The sequence below is a fragment of the Larus michahellis genome, chromosome 5 (genome assembly GCF_964199755.1).
Source record: "Larus michahellis chromosome 5, bLarMic1.1, whole genome shotgun sequence".
NCBI lineage: Eukaryota > Metazoa > Chordata > Aves > Charadriiformes > Laridae > Larus > Larus michahellis.
In genome coordinates this window covers 81,588,786-81,610,810 of record NC_133900.1, presented here as the reverse complement: position 1 = coordinate 81,610,810, position 22,025 = coordinate 81,588,786, and the positions used below count along the sequence as shown (strand labels likewise).

Genomic DNA, 22,025 nt, shown 5'->3' with positions numbered 1-22,025 from the left:
GATGGGTGGGTGGGTGGATGGATGTGTGGATGGGTGGATGGATGGGTGGGTGGATGGATGGATGGATGGATGGATGGATGGATGGATGGATGGATCGAAGAAGGGAGGGAGGGATGGATGGATGGATAGATGGATGGATGGATGGATGGATGGGTGGATGGAGGGATGGAAGAAGGCAGGGAGGGAGGTAGGGAGGGATGGGTGGACGGAGGGGTGAATGCAGGGAGGGAGAGCCAGCCTGTCAGCGCAGGGGAGAGGCATGAAGCGGCGCAAGGGAAGAGGTGATGAAAGCAGGGTGGGAGAGGATGAGCAGGCTGAGGACTAGCCTTTACAGGAGAACAAGTCAGGGATAGAGAAGATGTTGACAGCCCACAAGTGTTCCTGCAAATGCCTTGCAAAGGGAGGAAAATGACTGCATGGCGTTATTTCGCCACACCAATTGCTTCAGAAGTTAGTACTGAAGGAGAGAGTGATGCTGATGCCATGACGGAACGCTGCCAAGCACGCTGCGCTGAACATACGCTTTTTCCAGAGGCAGCAGAAGGATCATGGATTGGCACTGGGGATTTGGGGGCTGTAGGCAAAATGTAGGGCCTCGCATCTAAGCACGTATCCGGTGCAGAAACCTAAAGACAGTCAAAGGGCTTAATTTGGCTCCTTTGTTCTCACAGGTAGGAATAAAAACCAAAAACTCACCCAAGCCCTTAAGTTACCGAGTGACTCTGATCAGCGATGGGGATGTCAATGTGATGTGCTCCACACAAAGGCAACACAAAGGTGAGCCCTGCCCAGGAGAACTGAAATGCAAGTACGATGGGCAAGATAAAAGGCTGATATAATGCAGAGAGGAGGAAGGCACAAGGTAAGAATAACGCAAGTATGACAAGATCATGACAGCAGTTTCAACATACTAAGACTAAGTCTTTTAACAGGCAATCAAAGGCTCAGGTGAACTTTGGGAAGCAGTTTGGAGGACAATGAGGATGCCAGGGGGTCCTCTTGCAAAGCTTAGGGCTGAATGACAGCGTGAAAGTGCTCCTTTGAAATATTGACAGCAGCACCATCAAAACTATTGCTGGGCGAGGCGAGGGGCTTCTTGAGATCTTGCTGCCCTGGATGCTTGGGAAGGGGTTGGAAACTTGCAAGCCAGCGTCAGTGGGCTCTTCTCCTGGCCCAAAATGACACACAGTGATTCTGGATAATCTATTTTACCTCTAAGTTCCCCTTTGGTAGAGTTGGTTTTGTACAGCTTGCCTCCTCGTAAAACTCTTTGGGGTGCTGGTAAATTTGACCTTCCTCGGTACATGCTTAGGCAGCACTGGATGAACCCCAAAAAGTCGGGAGTGGGGCTATCCGAGGAGCCTGAATGTTACACAGTGCCCTGGAGAAGGAGATGGATGAAACCAGATGGATGGTGACACAGGACTTGAATGAGGTTAGAACCGAACGGGGGATAGTTTAAGGGGGCCAAAAGTGCCAAGGGATGTTGATGTGAGTGAATTCAACAGCAACAGCCCTGGCCGATTCAGGAACCCAAGCCCCATTTTCAGAAAGGACAGACTTTGTTTTGCTGCAGGCTCAAGCGTTTCTTCAGAAGATGGGAATGAGGTCCCTAAATCTGCCTTCTCACAAGTGTAACTGGCACCCTGCCCCCTGAGCAGCCACATTCCACCTTAATGTACGCTGCAGGTCAGGCTTTGCTGGGAAAGACCCCCACCATTTCTGCTCGCACCTCTCCCGTTTTTGCTGAGCTCTCCATCGAGCCTCATGGGCAGCTGGTGACCTGGAGCACAGAGGCAGCAAAACATTAATCTGCTGGAAAAAAGCCACAGAAATTTGGAATGAACCTTGCAGTCGCTCCATCACTATAAAATTTCAATACCCGTAAGACACAAAGCAGCTGAGGATTGACATGGATCTGGTGGAGTGAGTCCAGAGGAGGCCATGAAGATGACCAGAGAGTTGGGGCATCTCTGCTGTGAGGACAGGCTGAGAGAGCTGGGGGGGTTCAGCCTGGAGAAGAGAAGGCTCCGGGGAGACCTTAGAGCCCCTTCCAGTCCCTAAAGGGGCTCCAGGAAAGCTGGGGAGGGACTCTGGATCAGGGAGGGGAGCCGTAGGGTGAGAGGTAATGGTTTTAAACTGAAAGAGGTGAGATTTAGATGAGATCTGAGGAAGAAATGCTTTGCTGTGAGGGTGGTGAGCCCCTGGCCCAGGCTGCCCAGAGAAGCTGTGGCTGCCCCATCCCTGGAGGGGTTCAAGGCCAGGCTGGACGGGGCTTGGAGCAACCTGGGCTGGTGGGAGGTGTCCCTGCCCAGGGCAGGGGGTGGAACTAGGTGATCTTTAAGGTCCCTTCCAGCCCAAACCATTCTATGATTCTGTTATGGGTGAAGAAGGTGGTGATGGACGTTTGGACACAGTGGGGTCGGTGCTGCTCGCTCGGTATTTTCCCAACCGCTGTGTAACCACTGGAAGAAGCGCAAACGTACGGGACCGTGAGACTTTGCGGGATTGATGTGGAAGGGGCCGGGGGATGCGGGGCAGAGCTGCCCCGGTGTTTCATGCGGGGAAGCGAAGGCGGGCGACGGGGGGACGCCTCCCCCTCCGGCGGGGCCGGGCAGCGGGGCTCTTTCCCCCCCTCCCCGGGGCCGGTGCTCGGGGCCGGGGGCGGCGGGCGGTGCGGGCACGGTGCCGGGGTGTGCCGGGGGCGGAGCGGGCCGGGCCGGGCCGGGCCGGGCGGTGGCGGGGGCGGAGCGGGGACAACCGGCCGCCGAGGGAGACATGTCGGTGCCCGTCTCGGCGGCGGTGCCCGGCGGCGGGCGGTGAGCTGCCATGCCGCGCAGGGCGGAGCGGTGCCTGCAGATCGCCCCGCACTCCCTGGCCATCGTCCTGGTCGCCGCGGGCGAGCGGGCCGGGGGGCGAGCGGCGGGAGGCGTCGGCGGCGGCGGCGGTGCGGGGCCGGAGCTGGGCCGCCACCGCATCGGCTACGAGATCTTCGCCGACTTCAAGCGGGAGAACATGCAGCACTTCTGGGACAGGAGGGCCACGGCGGCGGTGGCCGAGACCTTCTTCTTGGGCTGGATCGACGAGCAGGTGCTGCTGGTGCAGGGCAAGGAGGAGCACCTGGAGGTGCTGCGGCAGGGCTGGGCGCGCCGCTCCCTCAGACCCCCCGCCGGCTTCCACATCAAGTGCCTGGGTAGGTGCCGACCGGGGCGGGGAGGGGGTCTCCGGCAGAGGGGGGTGGCGGAATCCCCCCTCCCCGCCGCGGGGTTTGCGCCCCAAAAGCGTAGGGTGAGGCGGGATTGGGGGGAGAAGGACGCGCTGCGGGGGGAGTCGGGGCCGGCCGGAGGAGCCCCCGCCGGGTGGGGATGGAGAGCGGCGTTCCCCCGCTCCCTGCGGGGCTCTCAGGTTGAAACCCTCAACTGTAAGCGTAGGATGAAAAAAGACATTTTTTTTAAGGAAGGAATTTTTCACTCTGAAGGTGCGGATGGTTGCCCGGAGAAGCTGTGGCTGCCCCATCCCTGGAGGTGTCCAAGGATGGGGCTTTGAGGCTTTGAGCAACCTGGGCTGGTGGGAGGTGTCTCCCTCCCTCTAGTTGGAACTAGATGATCCTTAAGGTCCCTTCCAACCCAAACTATTCTATGATTGTACCCCTCGCAGGGTGAGATGCTGTCCTTCTGTGGGCCAGCTCCTGCGGCTCTCTCCTCGGGCATGCTCCTCTCGGGTGTTTAACTACTGGGGGGGTCCCACGCCCTCCTGAGCTCCAACAAACACCTCTACGCAATCTGGGAATAACTGCTAACATTTACAGAGAGTGCAAGTTTTTATTAGTACTATAACCAGTTCATTAAAAAGAATAATTTCTAGCATTAGAAAGCTAAAAAAAGTTTATTAAGAAGGGATAATTTTGGCATTAGAAATCTAAAAAAGTTCACGAAAAGGGGTAATTTTGGCATTAGAAATCTTAAAAAAAGTTCACGAAAAGGGGTAATTTTGGCATTGGAAATCTAAAAAAAAAAGCTCACAAAAAGGGGTAATTTTGGCATTGGAAATCTAAAAAGAAGCTCACGAAAAGGGGTAATTTCTAGTCTTGCTAAACCAATATTTCAGTTTATACTTGGGTCTCCTTGTTAGCTCGAACTTGTGTCACGGTATTGCCGTGAAGGTGTCTCCCGTGGCAAGAAGGAGGAGGAGGAGGAGGTGAGGAATGTAGAGCTTTTTTGCGGTGTGAGGCATGTGGCTTTTGGAGCAGTAAATGGCAAGCCCGTCCTGCGGCGGTGGGCTGAAGATTTGTGTTACGGTGTGGCCCCCCCAAGGGGAATCCCACCTGTGTGCTATGCGGCCTGGGAAGGAGCACATCTCTTCCTTAATTTTCTTCAGGAACCAAAAAAAAAAAAAAAAATCCTAGCACAGAGAGCAGAAATGTTTGCAGCGCTTATTTGGACATGAGGAAAAAAACCCAACCCTCTAAGAAATAAAGCTGTGGCTCTTTGGTGTATATATTGGGGAATTGCGAAGAACAACAGAACTGAAGTTTTCCTTAGCGTTTAGGGTCACTTGTGACTTTCACGGCTTGAAACACGCAGCTTCTCTTATGGAGAGAAGGCAAATTGTGAGGATTTGTTTTATTGCTGTCAAGGTCTCCTTGCTTCCCGCGGCCTCTGCAGTGGTGATGGAGAGACAAACTGCCTTTTCCCTGCGCGCAGCTTCCATCATCTGCGTCCCACGCAGCGGGCACCTGGACCAGCTCACGGAGTGTAGAGATGCTCTCTCTGTGCCGGGAGTTTCACATCCGTAAAACCGGACGCTCCCGTGCGTTTCCTTTACAAAATTAGCTGGGTAAAGTTCCTGCAAAGCGTGACTGTCCGGTGTTTCTCAGTTTCCTTTTTTAATCTCGGTTTTGAATGCGTTTTAGCTGTCTCTGTCCTTCTGGAATAGGCGATGCAGAGTCTGATCGCTTCTGTTCCTCGGCAGTCTTGCGTCTCGCACAGTTTTCCAACGCTTCTCTGTCACTCGCTATTTCCCCGTCAGACTTATTTGATTATTACCATTTCTTCTGTGCTGAGGGGGAAGCTCAGGACACGCTACCTGTTTAAAAATGAGCTGATGGACCTTTTTTGCCTCGTTACAGTGAAATTTCCTCTGAACCTCGGTGCTGGAGAACAGGTGGCAAATCCCGCTCTGGTGATAGACGAGTTTTCCGCGTTCCACCAATATTTAAGAGGAGAGTTGGGTAGTGGACTTGCATCCTGGCGGGGGTGTGGATGGAGTTGCTCTTTGTGGCCGGTGACCAAGGGGATAAAACCTGCCGTGTGTTTCTTCCCACCCAGGGCTCCTGCATCCTTATGCCTTTACTTTTGCGACAAAGCGAGGTTCTGAATGTATAGATGGGGACGACGGGTAGTTCTGGCTGCTCCGTGTAGCTCATGTGGGCTTTTAGCCTCCAGTTGGACCAAGGATGAAGAGCTTTTCAATGGCCACCATCGCCTGACGGAGCGTAAGGGTCAGTGTTTGAATTTTGGGGTCTCCCCCTGCCCATCGGGCGACATTCCTCAGCCAGGAGGGCTACGGAAGGGTGCGCTCTGACCTTGACGTTACTGAAGCCAGGCAAGGAATGTAAACAGGCCTTTGTGGCCCATTTGAAAATACGGAAACGCCACTTTTGCTAGAAGTTCTCGTTAATAAGTAAGCTCGCTGGTGTGTAAATAATATGCGTTCCTCGGGGGGAAAGTGGGGGGCGGGGGGGCTTATCTTCGCTGTGAATTAGCGAAAGACTGGAGCCAAAAGTTTTCATTTGACTTTAAAAATAGCAAATGCCTCTCAATCTTTGATTAAAGACTGTGAAAGAAGAGCAGGGACCTGCTGGAGTCGCGCTAAATGAGATGGGAGCCGCTGATTGATTCCTTTTTTTTTTTTTTTTTTTTTTTTATCCCCCCCCCCGCCTTTTTTTCCACACCCAGACTGATAATTCAGGTCTTGTATCTACGTAGGTTCAACTTGCACCGGCTGTAAAGTTAGGTAGTTAAAGAGGAGTCAAAGTAACGGGCCTGGCCCGTGGGCATGAGCATCTGCTTAAAGGTGTGTAATTGGGTTTTCAGCGTAATTAGGTGCCCAGTGTGTAAATGGCTGTGACTTATTTAGGAGCTCTCTCACGCTTTATTCTCCACAGCATTAAAGGAGCAAACGGTACACCTACAGACAAAGAGTCCATAGGCTTTTCAGCTTTTTTTTAAAAAAAAAAAAAAGTGGTGGGTGTCTCTCAGGCTGAGGGGAAAACCTGCTGGGTGGGAGGTGGGGAACGGTAATATTTTACTACTGTTAATAAATAACTGGTGGGGTCAAGGGGAAAAAAGTGGCACGGTACTTTTGAGGAAGGCGAAGAAGCTGGTTTTGGTCGCTCTGGCCCAGCCGTAGCCCCCCCCTTGGCTGTGGTGGGAAGCGGGTTTGCTGTGTGCGGGTGTAGCAGTGAGGGGGTGCATGGGGTTGGCCTGGGGGGGGTCTTTCTCTGCACCCCAGGGCCATAGGGGTACCCGGGAAGCGCCATGACAGGCCACGGGTTCGGTTCTTGCCTTTTCTGTTGCCTGTCTGGCCGCTTGAGGAAAGGTTTTGAGTGGCTTTTTGCCCCCCCTTCCGCCTCTGGTGCCTGTCTGGGATGGGGGGCTGGAGGACGAGCTGCCCCGAAGTGATGCGGGGAGAGCATCCCGACCTCCCGCTGCTACCTGGCAAGGGACAGGGGGCAGAAATGCCTCCTCCTCTTGGCTGCACGTCCTCCCTGCGCAGGTACCGGAGAGCCTTGGGCAGCGCTGCCCTTCACCGGCATCGTTAAGGGCTAACGTGACCCAGAAATTACGACTTTCAAACCTCTGCGCCGGTGTTGCTGACGCTTCTTGTTCCTTGGGGTCCAGAGCCTTGGCTGGTCTGACGAGTAATGGGTTGCGATGGCCACGGAGATAATAACCGGAGGAAAAAGTATCTGGTAAGGAGGAGGGAATACTAAACCTCTGCTATGCACAGCATGCTTTCTGCTGCTGGGATTGTAAAATCTAAACCAGGAGGAGACTCGTCGCTGAATAGGTCTTTTCGTGTTTAAACCACCCTGGATTGATAATGAAAAGTTCGTGGAATTGTGATCTGTAGTTAACAGGCAGTGGATAGCCCTAGTATGCTTGGTGCAGGTGGATCTGAGCCAGAGATGGATTCAAATCCACGTGAGATTCCAGCGTCCGGAGATTCTGCTCTTGAATTGTAAAATTAGACCCTGCCACGAAATAGGGCAGGAGCATGGAGCACATCAGAGAGTGGCTTTAGTGCCGACAGTTTGGGGCTTGAGGATGCAGGGGATGAAGCTTTTCACATGGGACTTTAAAACTTACTTCTCTGCCAGTTTTCTTAAACTAAATGGTTACGCCTTAAAAGCTTGCTCAGCGTCCGTTTTTGCAGGGATCGGAGTCATTAGGAAATTGGAGGGTGTATCTAGGTTTTTAAGCTGGCTGAAGGAGAAGCTTTGGAAACGTAAACTTTGAATAAACAAAACCCCCAAACCTAAATTTGCTGATTTAGAGGGTCAAGAAACCTTACGCAAGCCTATAGATCCCGTGATGAAATTTGTCGTCTTCGGTGAGAGTGGTTTGAAGCTTTTTTGTAACTTTGCAAGGCTTTTGCAACTTAAGTCTTTAATGAGCATTATTATTTTAATAAGATTTCTGTCTTTGACACGCCTTCCACTTGCACCCACTAATATTTGTTACCCTGGAAGCTGAATTTTTATTTTTTTTTATCCCCCTCCCCCCCCCTTCAGCTCCTCTATGCAAGGTGCTGCTGCTGTAGCAGGATGCTCCACCTTGTTTTTGCATCTTCCTCGCCTTTCGCCTTCCCAGCTGAGACTTCTGTAGCTCTTGCACTTGATTTCTGTGTCTCGGACAATGGGCGTCTTTGAGAGGTTTCCGTACGCTTCGTGGAAGGGCCGTGCCCTTTTGCAACCATTGCTTGGGAAGAAGTGACCGAGCTTTAGAATAACCCTTGGGTCATGCCCAGAGCAATCTCTCCAATTAGACGCTGATGTTCCAAATGGAGTTTTCAAGAAATGTACGTGCAATAATTAAACTAACTAGCAGGAGTTATAATTCAGCGCGGTCGGCTGTTGTCCATTGTTCCTGCTCAGCCAGGCGTCGGGGGGGGGGGGAACTTTTTTTGCCGCGCTGGGAGCTGGAGCTAAGTGCTCCCTTTCTTTTGTCTCCCTGCCGCCTTCTCTCTTGCCACCAAAAATTAAATTTACACCCCACCAGTTTAGGTTCAGTAATTTTCGCAGTGAGTTTTTCCAGTCATTAGTGGCTGATTATGGTGCAGCGTAGACTGTTGGACATTAAGTGTTATTCATCTACAGCCAGTCATAAAACGTGAACTGTCTTTTTTTTCCTCCCAATTATCTCCTTTATATCATGAAAACTTCTTTTCCGTGAGGGAGCGTTAGGTTTCATAGTAATAAAACCTCCGAGGAGGAGTTTACCGCACACTCTTCTACACCTTTTGTGTGCCTGGTGGTATCACCATGGGAACTTCAGGGGATTTAAACTACAGTTTTATTTTCTTCCTCCTTCTCTCCCACCCCAACTTAGAGCCAGTTAGAGATCCACTAAGCATTTTTTATATCTCTGAGGTGGTTATTGCAGCCTAAAAAAGAAGGTAAACCTGGGTAGACTTAAGCTGATGGCCCGGCTGAGGTGCTTGTGGATTTAATTCCAACTTTGGGAATGGAATTTTGCCGCTCAGAAATGCTGGATTGGGCCTTCAACGTGCTTTGTAAAAGCAGCTTTTAGAGACAGGGGAGAGAGAGCGGCCAGAGCTGAATGGGTAAGGACTGCGTATCACGTGCCTGATTTCTCAGTACGTGGCTTGTGCTCACCTTTCAGCAGCCAAATCCTGAAGTCAGAAATACTTCTTGCTCTTCAAAGAAAGCCGTGGATGGGCTGCAAGACTAATGCAGGTTATCTAAAATGTATTGGGAAAATAAAAAACACACAGGAAGGAGAGATACCACCTGTTTCATTTCATCTCTTTTTCTTTCTTTCTTTCTTTTTTTTTTTTTTTTCATTCCACGCAGCTTCTCGTGAAGAAGCAAAGTCAAATACAGGGGCGTGTGGTGTTCATTGTGCAACTCAAGTGAAGGATTTATAAGGTTAATGGCCAGCTAGTGCTGTCTCCCCACAAAGAGGACCATTGTATAGTGAAGAGTCCTTCCCGGTGGCAAATAAGTCATCCAGCCTTGCAAGTGAAGCCTCTGCTCTGTATAAAGAAGCGATGCTGTAAGGGAACCGCAGTGGTTAAAAAAGGCGGAGGTGGATGGGGTGCCTGGGGACCACCAGCCACAAGTATCCCCGTCCCGCCTGTATCTCTTCACGGTTTTGCGGCACAAAAACTCAGCAGTGCATTCCCAACTTTGTCCTCTCTTTGTAATTTGCTGTTTAGAGGCACATTGCTTATTATTTTATTTACCAAATTGCAATGATTTTAGCGGACCAAGTTCAGACCTCCTACGCCTGTTGCCACAGTTTAAAAGTCAGCTTGAAATGGTTTGCTTTGGTTCCTGGAGAAATGTGTGGTTAGTGCGGAGATGTTACAGGAAGGGTCAGCTGTGTATGACAACACCGTTGTCCCGGGCCTTCAGGGGCAGGGTTTTGATTCGGCTCCTTTGTAAAGGGAATGGGAACGAAGTCGGGGCTCTCTCCCAGCTCTTCTGGTGCTGTTGATTCGGGCCGTTCATCTGGATGGTGAACCTGTTCTCCTTTCTTCTGACCTGGAGAATTACAGCTCGTCCCCCAGGTAGGGCATGACAAAGCTTTACCGTGTTCTCATCTGCGTTCATAGAATCACAGGATGGTTTGGGTTGGAAGGGACCTTAAAGACCATCTAGTTCCAACCCCCCTGCCCTGGGCAGGGACACCTCCCACGAGACCAGGTTGCTCAAAGTCCCATCCAAGGGACGTCCATTTAGAGAGAGTAGCAGAAAAGATGCAACCCAGACGGACTGGGTGGTCTCCAAGAGTCCTGGCATCCAAAACTGCCTTCTGAGCAACATCACTCCTTCCTTGGCTTCGGCAAAGACGTGATGGCCCGGCTCCTCTTTTCTTGGTAGTCAAGGAAAGGCTGAAGCGTTCAGAGACAATCAAAGCTACAACCAGATGGTGGTTTCCCCGCAGAAACTGTGGCTGTGAAACGTGAGGATGGGAGGAACTTGTTAATAATAGTTTTCTGCGGTAGCAGAAATTTAACGGGGTTCTGAAAATTCAAGCTCTCTCCAAACTTTGTTTCTTTATTTTAAATGCAAAAGCATAAATGTTTTGATTATGTTCTAATGATGTTGACTGCTGGGAATGTTATTGCAGTCTCCAGTTTCCAATATCGAAACTGCTCCCTGGGTGGGCCAGATCTGGAAAGGTTTTTAAGGATATTACGTTCTTCTTGCGATAAAATCCCTTCACTAAGATGTAAACATGCTTGCTTCTGTCCGGTGCACTCGATCCCTCAGTTTACCACCTGGAGTTTCACCTGAGACCTGTGACGAGAAATATCTGAATGTTAAGGATGTACAAACACGTATATTTTGATGAAACAAAGTGCTTTCCTGTTGACATTTGAGCGGGTCTTCGGAGCCCTTTTTTAATTGGGCTCCTGTTCTGAGCCACAATAGCGATAGAGCAGACATTCAAAGGTCGGTAACTACCCAGGGAATCCGAACAGTGGCTCTTCTAGTTGCTTTTCTTTCTGTAGCAGAAAAGCAATGGTGTAATCTTGCCATCGGCACTTATTAAGCCTATTTTTGGTTGGTGTTTTTTTTTTTTTTTTTTTTTTTTTTTTTTAAATGAAAGAAAGTTACTATACTGTGCGCTTAAATATGCACAGTGTAATGACTTCTCCAGTGTGTTTTCTGGAGCTGGATATACTTCTAACCCATGCAATATGAGACTTCGTTGTTCTTCTTCCTTGAGGGAAGGGACGTGGGATGGGACACCAAAACAGCAGAAGTCCTATAGCAGAAGGCTATAAAACGAGTATTTATTTTTTAAAAAAAGGAGGTTTTTTATCCTTTTTAGAAAAAAACCACCCTATACCAAGTCTAGTGAAACTTGTAGCTTAAGAAGACAGGCAGTCAATATTCACTCTTTCGGACTGTAGTTGTATTTTCCACATTGGTAATAATATCCAGGGATATATTTCTATATGCAAAAAATATGGAAGAAATAGATAGGTTTCTGGACGCATCAGCCTTTCTCCAGGTCACTGTGAGGAAGACTTAATAGCCTAATAAATATATCATATCTACCTACCTTGTCTTAGCAGTATCTTTGGGTCCATGTGCTTATCATAGAATGGTTTGGGTTGGAAGGGACCTTAAAGATCATCCAGTTCCAACCCCCCTGCCCTGGGCAGGGACACCTCCCACCAGACCAGGTTGCTCCAAGCCCCGTCCAGCCTGGCCTTGAACCCCTCCAGGGATGGGGCAGCCACAGCTTCTCTGGGCACCCTGGGCCGGGGGCTCACCACCCTCGCAGCCAAGAATTTCTTCCTCATAGACCCCTGCAACTGTGCCACCAGCAGCGAATGCAGTTCATTACTGATGTCCCTTCCCAAAAAGATGAACCCAACATAAATGAGATTTATCACTGCCTGCTAATTTATTGTGTTCAAATCCTACAGAGAGGTAACCAAAGTCTTGTAAGCTCCATGTGATGCTGCAGTGAACTTCTATATGTTGGAGTTTGGTGTTTTGGGGGATTTGTGTTTTGCTTCCCCCCCTCCCCCCCCCTTTCTTTTAGGGAGGTGTTCTAGTAAAGGGATTCTTGATGTGTTATTGGGCTGCCAATAGGTCTCAGCCTGCCCTTGAGCCTTCCAGCCGCTCCTCAGCCCGTGTGGGAGTGGACTCTGCCCTCGCCTCCCGCTCCCGCAGACCGGCATGAGATGTTTGCTCTCCCGCTTGCACATACGGCAGGGTTAGTGCCCAGACAAGTTCCCTTTTCATTGACAGATGAAATAACAATAGCTGGCATTAAGATTGAGCCGACTGTTTTCTTTGGGTTTCCCTGAAGGGCCTCCTTTGTCTCCACCGTCTCCGCTCAGGGAAACCCGTACACCTTGCTTAATCCCAGGGTACTGTCAAGATGCTCTGCCTTCTGGAGCCCAGAGTAGGTCAGCATCCATGCGGGAGCCGCTCATGGGAGACTCGCGTTTGGGTTTTGCAAATGTCCCCTGTTGAGGCTGGTGTCGGCAATCCCGAGAGCCCAAAGGAGAGGGTAAAACGTCTGCCTGGAAGGAGAGCAGAAGAAGGAGGTCCTGGTGGACTGTCACATACTTGGTGTTTATATGGCTGTATAAGTCAAAGAAGGAGCAGATCGTGGGTGGTCGGATGAGCCTGGATGGGGGTTTTCAGGAGCCTGGTGTCACGCCGTGTGTGGCCCTGGTCCCACTTTGAGAAGTCAGGACATCCCTGCAGCCCAGGCGAGCTGCTACTTAGCCGCATGTTCACAAGGTGGTTTAACCAGTTGAAAAACAGGATTTTAAGGTCTATTTTAAAGCAAAGGCAGTATCTAACATGCTAGACACTACTAGCAGGATAGGTTAGTAAAAAATGAATAAAAGGGCATGAGTTTTCTCCCTAGTTCGATTTGAGAAGAGAGAATTTAAAGGGGCACATTCACCCACTGTTTCCGCAGTGGGGTTGAAAAAAGGTTTGAGGGCACTGAGCTTTCCTGCCGTCATTGATAATTTGTAACAATTATCCTTTTGGTTAAAAATACGTACTTTATTGGTTTTGCTGACTGAAAAATCCTACGCAATGAAAGAGGGAAAACAGTTTTGTGAGAAGCTGAGAGAAGAATAGTCACGAAGGGGTAAACAGTGAGTAAACAGGGAGCAGGGAAATAATAACTTTCAGTCTCAGCAATCTTAGATGCTCTAGAAACAAGTATATTTTTCAAACAGGCATCTTCAGAGCAGACGTCACCCTTCTAGAGAAGCCTCCTTTATGAATATGAATATCTGGAAGGAGTGGGAGACAGAAGGAGAAGGGAGGCCATCCAGGTTTTTAGTGATATGAAGGGATAATCTTGGATGTAGTGTTTCGTAGGCTTGGGAAGCAAGTCTGACAGGTGTCAGGTCTGCTCTGTTTTTATCGAAAGTGGAGACTTTAGTAGTAGTTAATGCATTTTCTTAGGAGGTTTAGCAGCGTGGTGTCATCTTCATCTATCAGATGACTGGGAGGTGCCTCTGAGGTGGGGAAGGAAGAGTGTAGGACTCGTAGGGCGATGAAGCTTCGCAGCGTTTCTCAGAGAAATTTGGAGTTCCTTCACATAGATGTGTGCGGGAGGGTGCATATAACGTGCTAAGTGCTGTACAAAGGGAGGTTTGCCATTACCTTGAGTGGTCTTGATTCAAGAAGATGCAGATGCCCACATGTGCACATAGCAAATTAAGTCTGACTTTGGTGGGAGGGCTCGCATTTTTGAATATAGGCATGTTGTATGTTCTTGTATTTGCCTGACTGTTGTTAAAGAGATTTGCCTGAGGAGTTAATCTATGTGGTTAATCCCGGGGTGGGTTGTCTGCGTCTAAGCCGGGAGCCCTTTGGTAGTTAAGCTTTCACAATCAGGACTAGTATTCTTCACATTTTTATTTTTGATGTGTACAATACTCTGAAAAATAAACAGGAGAAGAGTTCATCCAGGGTCTGTAGGTGCCTTCAGGAAAAGTACGAAGAGGAAGTCATAATTGATACTTCTTCAATAAAAGTATGAAGAGGAAATCTTAATACATACTTTGTCAATAAAGATGAAGTCACAAGAAGTAGGCAACTTGACCTGCAGTCGTTCTGGTTTCTTTCCTTGGGCGGGAATTAGCGGCTATCATCTTGTCATTTTTCATTTATGGCAGCAGCTTCTAGCCCTTTAGTTTATAGATTTCTTATTGATTCAGGTCCTTTGCTTTTGCTTCTGAGGTATTTTCTGATTGTTAGTTTGTCTTTGTTAGAGGTGTACGGCTAGAGCTCCTCGGTGAAGCCAATGCCAAATAGCTGTTGGAAGGTCTGTAGGGACTTGCTTCTTGGCTACCTTTCAAGCGCAGTAGGGCTGTAAAATGTTTTAGTGTCAGAATCACTACATCTATCATTGTTCTGCTTTTCTCTGTCAATAGCTAGTCTCGTTCAGTGACATATTTGATCTTAAAGAGGGAAAGCAGATTTATCTGTGTGCCAGCGCACGAGTCTTTTTAATTTTTCTGCTCGTGTAACTGTTGGGCTTCAGGTTTCAGTGGTTACCTAAACTAATCCCAGTGCCGTCTTTCCAATCTCTTCAATGTTTGTGTTGAGACAGAGGACAAAACATATCCTGTCTGTTGGGAGCCACCAGACACCAATCATCTTGTGAGATGGAAGAAAAGTGAGCTACAGACTTCAGAGTTCATTTTTGTGACGAGCGATGGGGGTAAGAAGGAAATAATTTTGACAGAACTTTTTTCCCCCGCTAGCTAGGAAAATGTCGGACAACTGGAACCTGCTATTTCAGTTTTTTCTTGTTTCCATGCTGGTGAACACTTTTGCTCAGTGGCTTGGGCACCCGTTTCCAGTTCTTGGGGATTTTCCATTGCTTTGAATCATTTACATTGCCGCCTGTCCCCGTGAGTAATAGCCCGCCAGTGAAATGGTCCCCAGCTTGCTTTGGTTTGCAGATTGCTGACTTCCCAGTAGAAATACAGTGAATATAAGTGTCACTTTTCACTTTTACCTTTCGGAAAGGAGTTCATAGATCACTTGGGGTTCTGCAGACCCCAAGTTGAAAACCACTAACCTCGCCAAGCCCGGCGTTTAACACCTGGGTGTGCAGGCTCCTGACCCTGTGCTCACTCTGCACCTTTTCCCCTTCTCCTCCCAGCTTTGAGGACACCTGCGGTGGTGACTTTTGGAGCAGGTCCCCAAGCCGTGTACAGCGATGGCTGGCACTTCAAGGGCTGCCTGCTGGAAAGCTTGGTCCAAACGTTGCTCCTTGTCTTGTGTTTGACAGCCACAAGTCCTTCGGGGCAGAGAACTTGGTGGCTCTGTCAGATCGATGTTGCTCTGGGCATTGTTGTGCTGACCTGGGGCTGAAGTCCGTAGGTGCTCTCCCAGTGCGAGCCCCTAGATAGTGATACTCACATACAGGGTTACTTGTGAATGAGAAGTAAGCTGCAAGTAGGCAACTGGGCAAAAAATTCTTGCTCAAAACCTGCCTGGATTTGCTTTACCTGTTTTCTCACCGCTTGGGCTGTAGTAATTACTCGTTGTGGCACCCCGCAGCCTGCTTCGTGAATGAGTTGCCTGCATAAGCCTTTTTCAAAGCTTTAGTAGAACTATGGTGAGTTTGCAGTCACTGATACTTAGATACGTGTTTGGCTTGAATCTGGAGCCATAAACACATAACACTTCATAAATGGCTATCCTTACTTGAATTGCGCGGGTTGTTGACTCAGAAAATGAGCGCAGGGCCCATCGGGTCAGTAGGCATAAGAGGAGGCATGTCGTACTCTCCCAGTCTGTGGTCTTGCGCTCTTGGAATATGCCAGGAGAACTCCAGCAGCGATTGCATAGGGTGTTGCAGAAGGAAAGTGGAGCCTGGGATGGTTTACGTGGCGTTTCTTTCACTAAACGGCACGTGCTTTGGCAGGGGAGGTTGGACTAGATGATCTCCAGAGGTCCCTTCCAACCCCTGTCATTCTGTGATTCTGTGATAATGATTGTTGCATGATGTTACCTGTAGGTTTTAGTATTGTATATGGCTTCTCGCAGGCTTGTTCTTAACTAATTATGGTAAGAAAAGATGAGATTTGCACCTCAAGGCAATGCCGCGTCTTCTGCTGAAGCACATTTGTCAGTACTGTCTGGTTCTCTTCTCTCTGTGGCAACGCACAGAAGAACATCTGGGGAAGTGACCTACTCTCATCCTGGAAAAGCGAGGGTGGAAAGGGGAGAGGCATCTTGTGGGGTTTTCTTTTCCGTTCGTGAAACCAAGGACTCGGCGCTTTTGCAAGATGACCAAGCTTTGGTTCATTTTTAGGCTCCTTTGTTTTTTCCTGCATGTGTTGCAGCTGAACACAAACGTATCTGAGCTAGTTTTGATATAGCCAGCTCAGGTATGGTTTGCATTCTTCAACACCAGCAATAATTAGGGCTTTCAGCAGTGGCTGACTCCCCGTGCTGCTCAGGCAGCCCGTGATGAGTGTCAATAAGTGACTTAAGTCCCTAGATTAAAGCTACTTCAGGCTTATCTAGCCTAGTTGGGATCCTGTAACCCTCCTTTACAAACTGAGCTGTTGCAGTGAATTCCTCAGGGCTTTTCGCTTCCTGCCTTTTGAATTTCTTTTTCTGCGAGCTTCGCAAGCGTGACTTTTGCCTTTATCCGTAACTGACCTTTTCTCAATCTCTCTGCTTAAAAGCTTGCGCCAGCATGCAAGCTCTTGTCTTCCTCTCTCCAGGGGTGGCTTTGTGCCAGGGCTGCGCCAGCCTGATGAAGTGTCGATAATTGCCTGTCCCTTCCCAGACTACCTGCTACCCCGCTGCTGGCGGCATCGTCGTTCTTCTGTTGGCTCTGCTCTACCTGCTTCTACAATCTCCACCTTCCTCGGAGGCATCTTGTCTCTCCTGATGGCTCCAGAAATGTCATTGGCTGCATTTGGTGCTGGCTGGGGCTGAGCCTCCAAAAGTTGGCTCTTGGAAAGGGTATGGCGCTATTTCGCTTTGAAGTCAGACCACGCGTTTTGCAAACTGCATGTTTCTGACCCTTAAAAACATGGGATGGTTAAGGCAAGGCATGGTGCCGAACAGTGTGGGAGCGACGGGGTTGAGAAGCCATCTGCTGGGACCTAATAGGGTAGATGTGGAAAGTGCTTGAGTCAATCTTTACCAGTGTTGTCCCAATCTTGCCTTTTTTTACCCCTGCTTCCTCTTCACTGAGGAAGGCGCAGGTCCATTTTCTGATGTTTGACTACAGGAGTATAGTCTCTCCTTATCATTTTTAGCAGGAACCGAACTTCCCTCGGTACCTGCGCTGCCACAGTGGTTTATGCTAGTGTAGGTCAGCATCGCGGAGGTCTCCCAGCCTTTGCTCTCCCTTTTGCTCCGACGCAGGTGCCCACAGTGAGACAGCTCAAAGGCAAAATCCGGACCTGAGGTGAGGGGGGAGGAAAAGAGAGATCGGGATAAATTGCTGTGGACCTGCAACCTTATCTTCTCTGCTTCGTAGTCTGCAAACAGGTATTTGTGGGATCATAAGGTGATTTGCGTGGGAAGGGACCTCCAGAGGCCTCTGGTCCACCCTCCGGCTCACAGCCATGGCATTGGGAGCCAGGTTGCTCCCATCATCTAACCTGTAATGCGCCATTGAAGACAGCAGCAGCTAACAGCGTCTCTGGTGGATCTCACGGATGATTTCCACATTTCCTGCATGTTTTGCTGTGGACGGGTCCTTTTGTAACTCTGGCTGCTGCATAACAGGTTCCCCTGGTCCTCCTGCCTCCGGTTGCTCTACGTAATGGGAGACCCGGGAGCACACAGCGCTGGCTGGCTCTTCTACCCACGCCGTTTGGACACCCTCTCTTTTGACACCAAAGGGATACCTTCTTGAACGCACAGCTGTGAACAAGATTAGGCAGGTGACGCCTTTGGTTGCAACGTGCTCGTTCTTTAAAAAAAAACAGAACAAAAAAGCAGAAAACGCCTCACAGTTGCCCTGCCTCAGCCGTATTTGTCTGTTTTGACAGATGCTTAAGGTGATGGACAGGGCCATAGTTGCCAGCAGCTTTTTATAGGAGGATCTCTTCTTACCGCGCCACTTGGTCTTGGGAAAGACTTATTTTTTTGCCAGCCACTTCTTCCACGGTTTAGATTTTTTTGCCAGAAACCCAGCAATAGCTGCTTTAACTAATTGTGGTAGACCTTTTGAAGCGGCCAGCAATGCGGAGAAATTAGGTCATAATGACTTGGTGAATGGAAGTTACAGAAAAATTAACCAAGCGCTCTTTCTTTCTCTGGTAACCTCCACTTCTTTTGTGATTTTTCTGTCTGCAGTTGACCTGCTCCTTGAGCAACCACAGTCTTTTTACTCGGCTCATTAAATCATGTTTTCAGTCTGGCTTTAGACTCACAGACTACTCTCCTTGGTGAACATTTCCTTCTTATCTCCTTCCTTTCATTCTTATCTCAGCCTTTTGGCAGAAAGCACTTAACAGAGGCTGTGGGCCTTGAAGTTGGTCTCCCGTGAATAGAGGGGAGGAGGAGACATTGACCATTCACACTTTAACGTCAGTGTTTCTGCAGCCTGATGGATACCCTCTGGGCTATGAAGGTACGTGCTTCACTGGCTCGCAGAGAATTCATCTTCTGAATAAATGAGTAAAAAAAAAAAAAAAAGAAAGCGTAGTTATGTATTTTTGCATAGCAGATAACACGGATCTGTTTATCTGCTCCTGATGCAGGGTTAGGCTGGTTGTGTTCAGTGTGGCTGATCAGCAGATTTGGGGGTTTACACCACATTGGGCCTGGAAAGGGACCAGTTAAAGGAAGAAGCCAAGCAGATGGATGACCCTTGTGCTTTTAGGAGCTGTTACCAAACCCCTGGTGGGCTGCTGGAGGAGGCAAGCTTGGTAACTCTACAGCTTCCCATCCCATCTCACATAAAAGATCCCACTTTTATTTGCATCAGTGGGAATTTTCCAGTGGCGGTAGGAGTTTGTGTTTCTAGTGAAATGAGGAATAGAGATGCCTCAAGCTAAGGGGAACACAGGAGAGAAAGAATACATGAAAACGTAGACTTCGTGATCTGTCTTACTCTTTCTTCTAATACCCATTTCCTCTCTTCGTGCCCAAGAAAATACGTTTCACTGTTGAATTATTAACAGATCAGCTTCTGAGGGTCCAGCCAGGAAATACTTTCTCAGTCTCCAGAAATGAGAGTGCTCTTCCAGAAACAATTCCCAGCTTTCATCGGGGCTGTGCAGATAACGTGAATAATGGCAGCTGGGTAAAACTGTTCTGTAGGTGCTGGAGCCAAACTCACCCTGGACTCAGTCAAGAGGGGAGGTCACTCTTTTTCACGTTATTCTAGGCTAACTATGAAGGCTGCTGGTAAAGTTGAATATTCTTGTTATTTAGTTGCTGGCAAGCGTGAATACATTTTTCTGTTATCTTCTGGACAAACTGTGGCTTTCTTTTTAGTGCTGTAAGCGGCTGGGTTCAGGTGAATTGTAGCAGATATGGTGGGATAAAATCAAGCAATTCTGTGCTCGTGCCTTCCAGTTACTCCGCTCTGCATTTAAACAGTTCAGAAGTGTGCGTGTAAGCAAAGTTTTGCTGCCAGTTGAGATATACCTTTCCTGATGGTATAACTCACACAAAATATGCTGCCCAAAGCATCGCTGGAAATATGATACAGTGGCATTTGCAAGCCCAGGCAATTATATACAAGATTTTCTAAATGTAGAATCCAGAGCTGGCTGGCTGACTAATGCATTGGTAAGGGCACGCCTGTTCTTTGGCTTTATTAGATAGGAGTCTATTCTTTGATCAAGTCACTAAAGCTATTATTTTTTTCTTTGTGACTAGCTAGCGGTGACTGGGCAAGCCATCACACACTGTTAGCTTCTGGCTCCTTGAAACCGTCATCCTCTTTCTTTGGAAGTTTCTGAAATTTATTACTGAACATTGTAAACAGGGAGGGGAAAAATATAGACAATGTGTTAAAAGGTTTGTTGTTGGTGCCATTTGTATTTCCTTCTCTCGGTCCATTTACCACTCATTTAAATGAGATCTCTTCCTTTCCCGTCCCATGTTTGTGTTGGATGTCAGCCTGTGTTTATGGTGGTGGCCTTGGGCATCCCACACTGGCACTCATGACCGGACAACGCTGAGAATGCAGATGCCCAACAAACACAATTAAAACGTCTTTGTTCCTTTTAAGAACTTGTTGTTAGGTATGTTTAAATGCAAGGGTGTGAATTACCTTTCTAACTACAGTTGGGGTTGCTTTTTTTTTTTTTTGTTGTTTTTTTTTTTTTTTTTGAAGGTCACAGCTTTGTATTTGTTCTGGCTGAGAAGACAACTGGACCAAAGGTTTTTGCCCAGCCTTCTTTAGGCAGCAGCCCAAGTACTCAGGCATTTTCTGTTTAAAGGATAGAAGAACATTGAAACATACTTGAGTTGATAACAGAAAGGTAAATAGAAAATTGCAGAAACAAAGGCAGGAACTTAGGCTGCTTCTTTGATTTTTTGAAACTTAAGAGTGTTTACCAGTTTGTTTCAGACTTAATGTATGATTTTTTCCTTCCGTAAACTTACGGTTTAAGAAATAGACAATAAAACTGAAGATGATGAAGGTGAAGCTCTGGAGCCCCAACGTAAGAAGGACATGGATCTGTTGGTGCAGGTCCAGAGGGGGCCACAAAGTCCCTTCCAACCCAAACCGTTCTATGATTCTGTGGTAGCATACCAATGTGTAACCACTGTGGTGCAGAGCTATATTGAATACTGTGTGAAGTTTTTTTCCCAAAGTTGGAAAAATCCACCAAAAGAAAAAAAAGAAAAAGGCATGGAAAAAAAGCCAGAGAACTCGAAAAGATGCAAGGAAGGGTAACCGGAATGCTCCAAAGCATGGAGCGCCCATATTGCGGAAGCTGATTGCATTATGGGTCCTGTGGAGAAAATGAGTAGAACGATGATGTCTTTTTGTCTTTCCTGATGTAAGGATTTGGGGGCGTGAAATTAAATTATTAGAAGGTAAGCTTGAAACAAAAAAAATAGGGCTGCTTTTTCAGAAAACGTAATAAACCCATGAGAAAGTCACATTTTAAACTTTTAGCATCCTCCATATCGTATATGAAAGATTTCTGTTAAAAAAAAAAAAAAAAAACAAAACCCAAACAGAAAAACCCCAACAAAAAAACCTTTCCTGCCCAAACCTGCAAGTTTTTCTGTTCAAAAGTAAAGTACGACGTGAGAAGTACTTTGCCTGTGGTCTGGGAGCCGTGAGGGTTTGCCGTCCACGGCTTGACTTGTGTGAGGAGGTGGGCAGTAGGCGCTGGAGAGAGGGAGCCCGTCTCGCTGAAAGCCAAGGCACGGGATGCGTTGAGCAGAAGATCCCAGCCTGGAAACGCTGCGTTTGAATTCCCCAGCGTGGGTTGAAGGGGGTCAGCGCACTGGTATGCCGCCTATTGTGCGATCTTCCTTCTACTTTTACAGACACATCATTTTCTTCATCTGATAATTTGTTTCGAGGACCAGAAAAGTGAGTCTGTGGTATTTGCCCCCGTCGCTGAAAGAAAAAACCTGGGGACCTCCCAAGAGCTTGTTACAGAGTCGTAAGGACCTACGTGAAGCCAGGGGTTTTTGGTGTCAGGGGCTCGTTACAAAAGGAAGTATTTCCTACAGTATTAATTTAAAAATGGGCTGTTTTACTTAAAAATGCTGAGCTTGGAACAAACTGAGTGCAGAACATCAGTGGGTTTTGGGTCCTGATCTCTGTAAATGCCTGAAGAGGAGATTAAACGTTTCTTCACGGGGATAGTTCTAATGACTTCGGTGTGATTACTCATGTGAATATTTTCCATAGCATGACCGTCAAGTACAAACATTTGGGATAACATGTAATCTAGGGAGGTTGGGGGAATTCTTTTGTCACCCCTTTTGAACAGCACCAGCAGAGCAAAGATAACACAGTCCATTAATACCTCCAATAAAAGAAAAAAAAATATTTGATGTTACCCTTGCAATGTGAAACTACTTGACAAGTAAAAAGGTCCCTGCTGAACTCACAGGGTCTCACATTTAGGATTTTTGCTGATTTCTGATTGTTGCTTAGATTGCTTAAAATATTTTTTAATATTTTTTTTTTATTATTTTTCAGAATGTTACCGGTGGAATAATTCAGCGTGGCAAATACCATAGCATGGAACAGTCGTAGTGGGCTTTCTTTCTGTTGGTATAATTGCTTAATCTGTGTCCGCCAATAAGAATGATT

General features: G+C 48.0%; 1 protein-coding gene across 2 annotated transcripts in view; it reads left to right on the top strand.

The window, feature by feature from the left end:
• The first annotated feature begins 2,796 nt into the window (after positions 1 to 2,796).
• Positions 2,797 to 22,025, top strand: part of STOX2 (storkhead box 2) — a 146,050-nt gene continuing 126,821 nt past the window's right edge. Inside the window, exon 1 of one of the 2 annotated variants that reach the window (XM_074588337.1) lies at positions 2,797 to 3,193. In XM_074588337.1, the coding sequence (XP_074444438.1) occupies positions 2,830 to 3,193 (364 nt within the window). In that variant the 5' untranslated portion in view covers positions 2,797 to 2,829. The remainder of the gene's footprint in view (positions 3,194 to 22,025) is intronic. The other variant, XM_074588343.1, reaches the window with a different exon arrangement.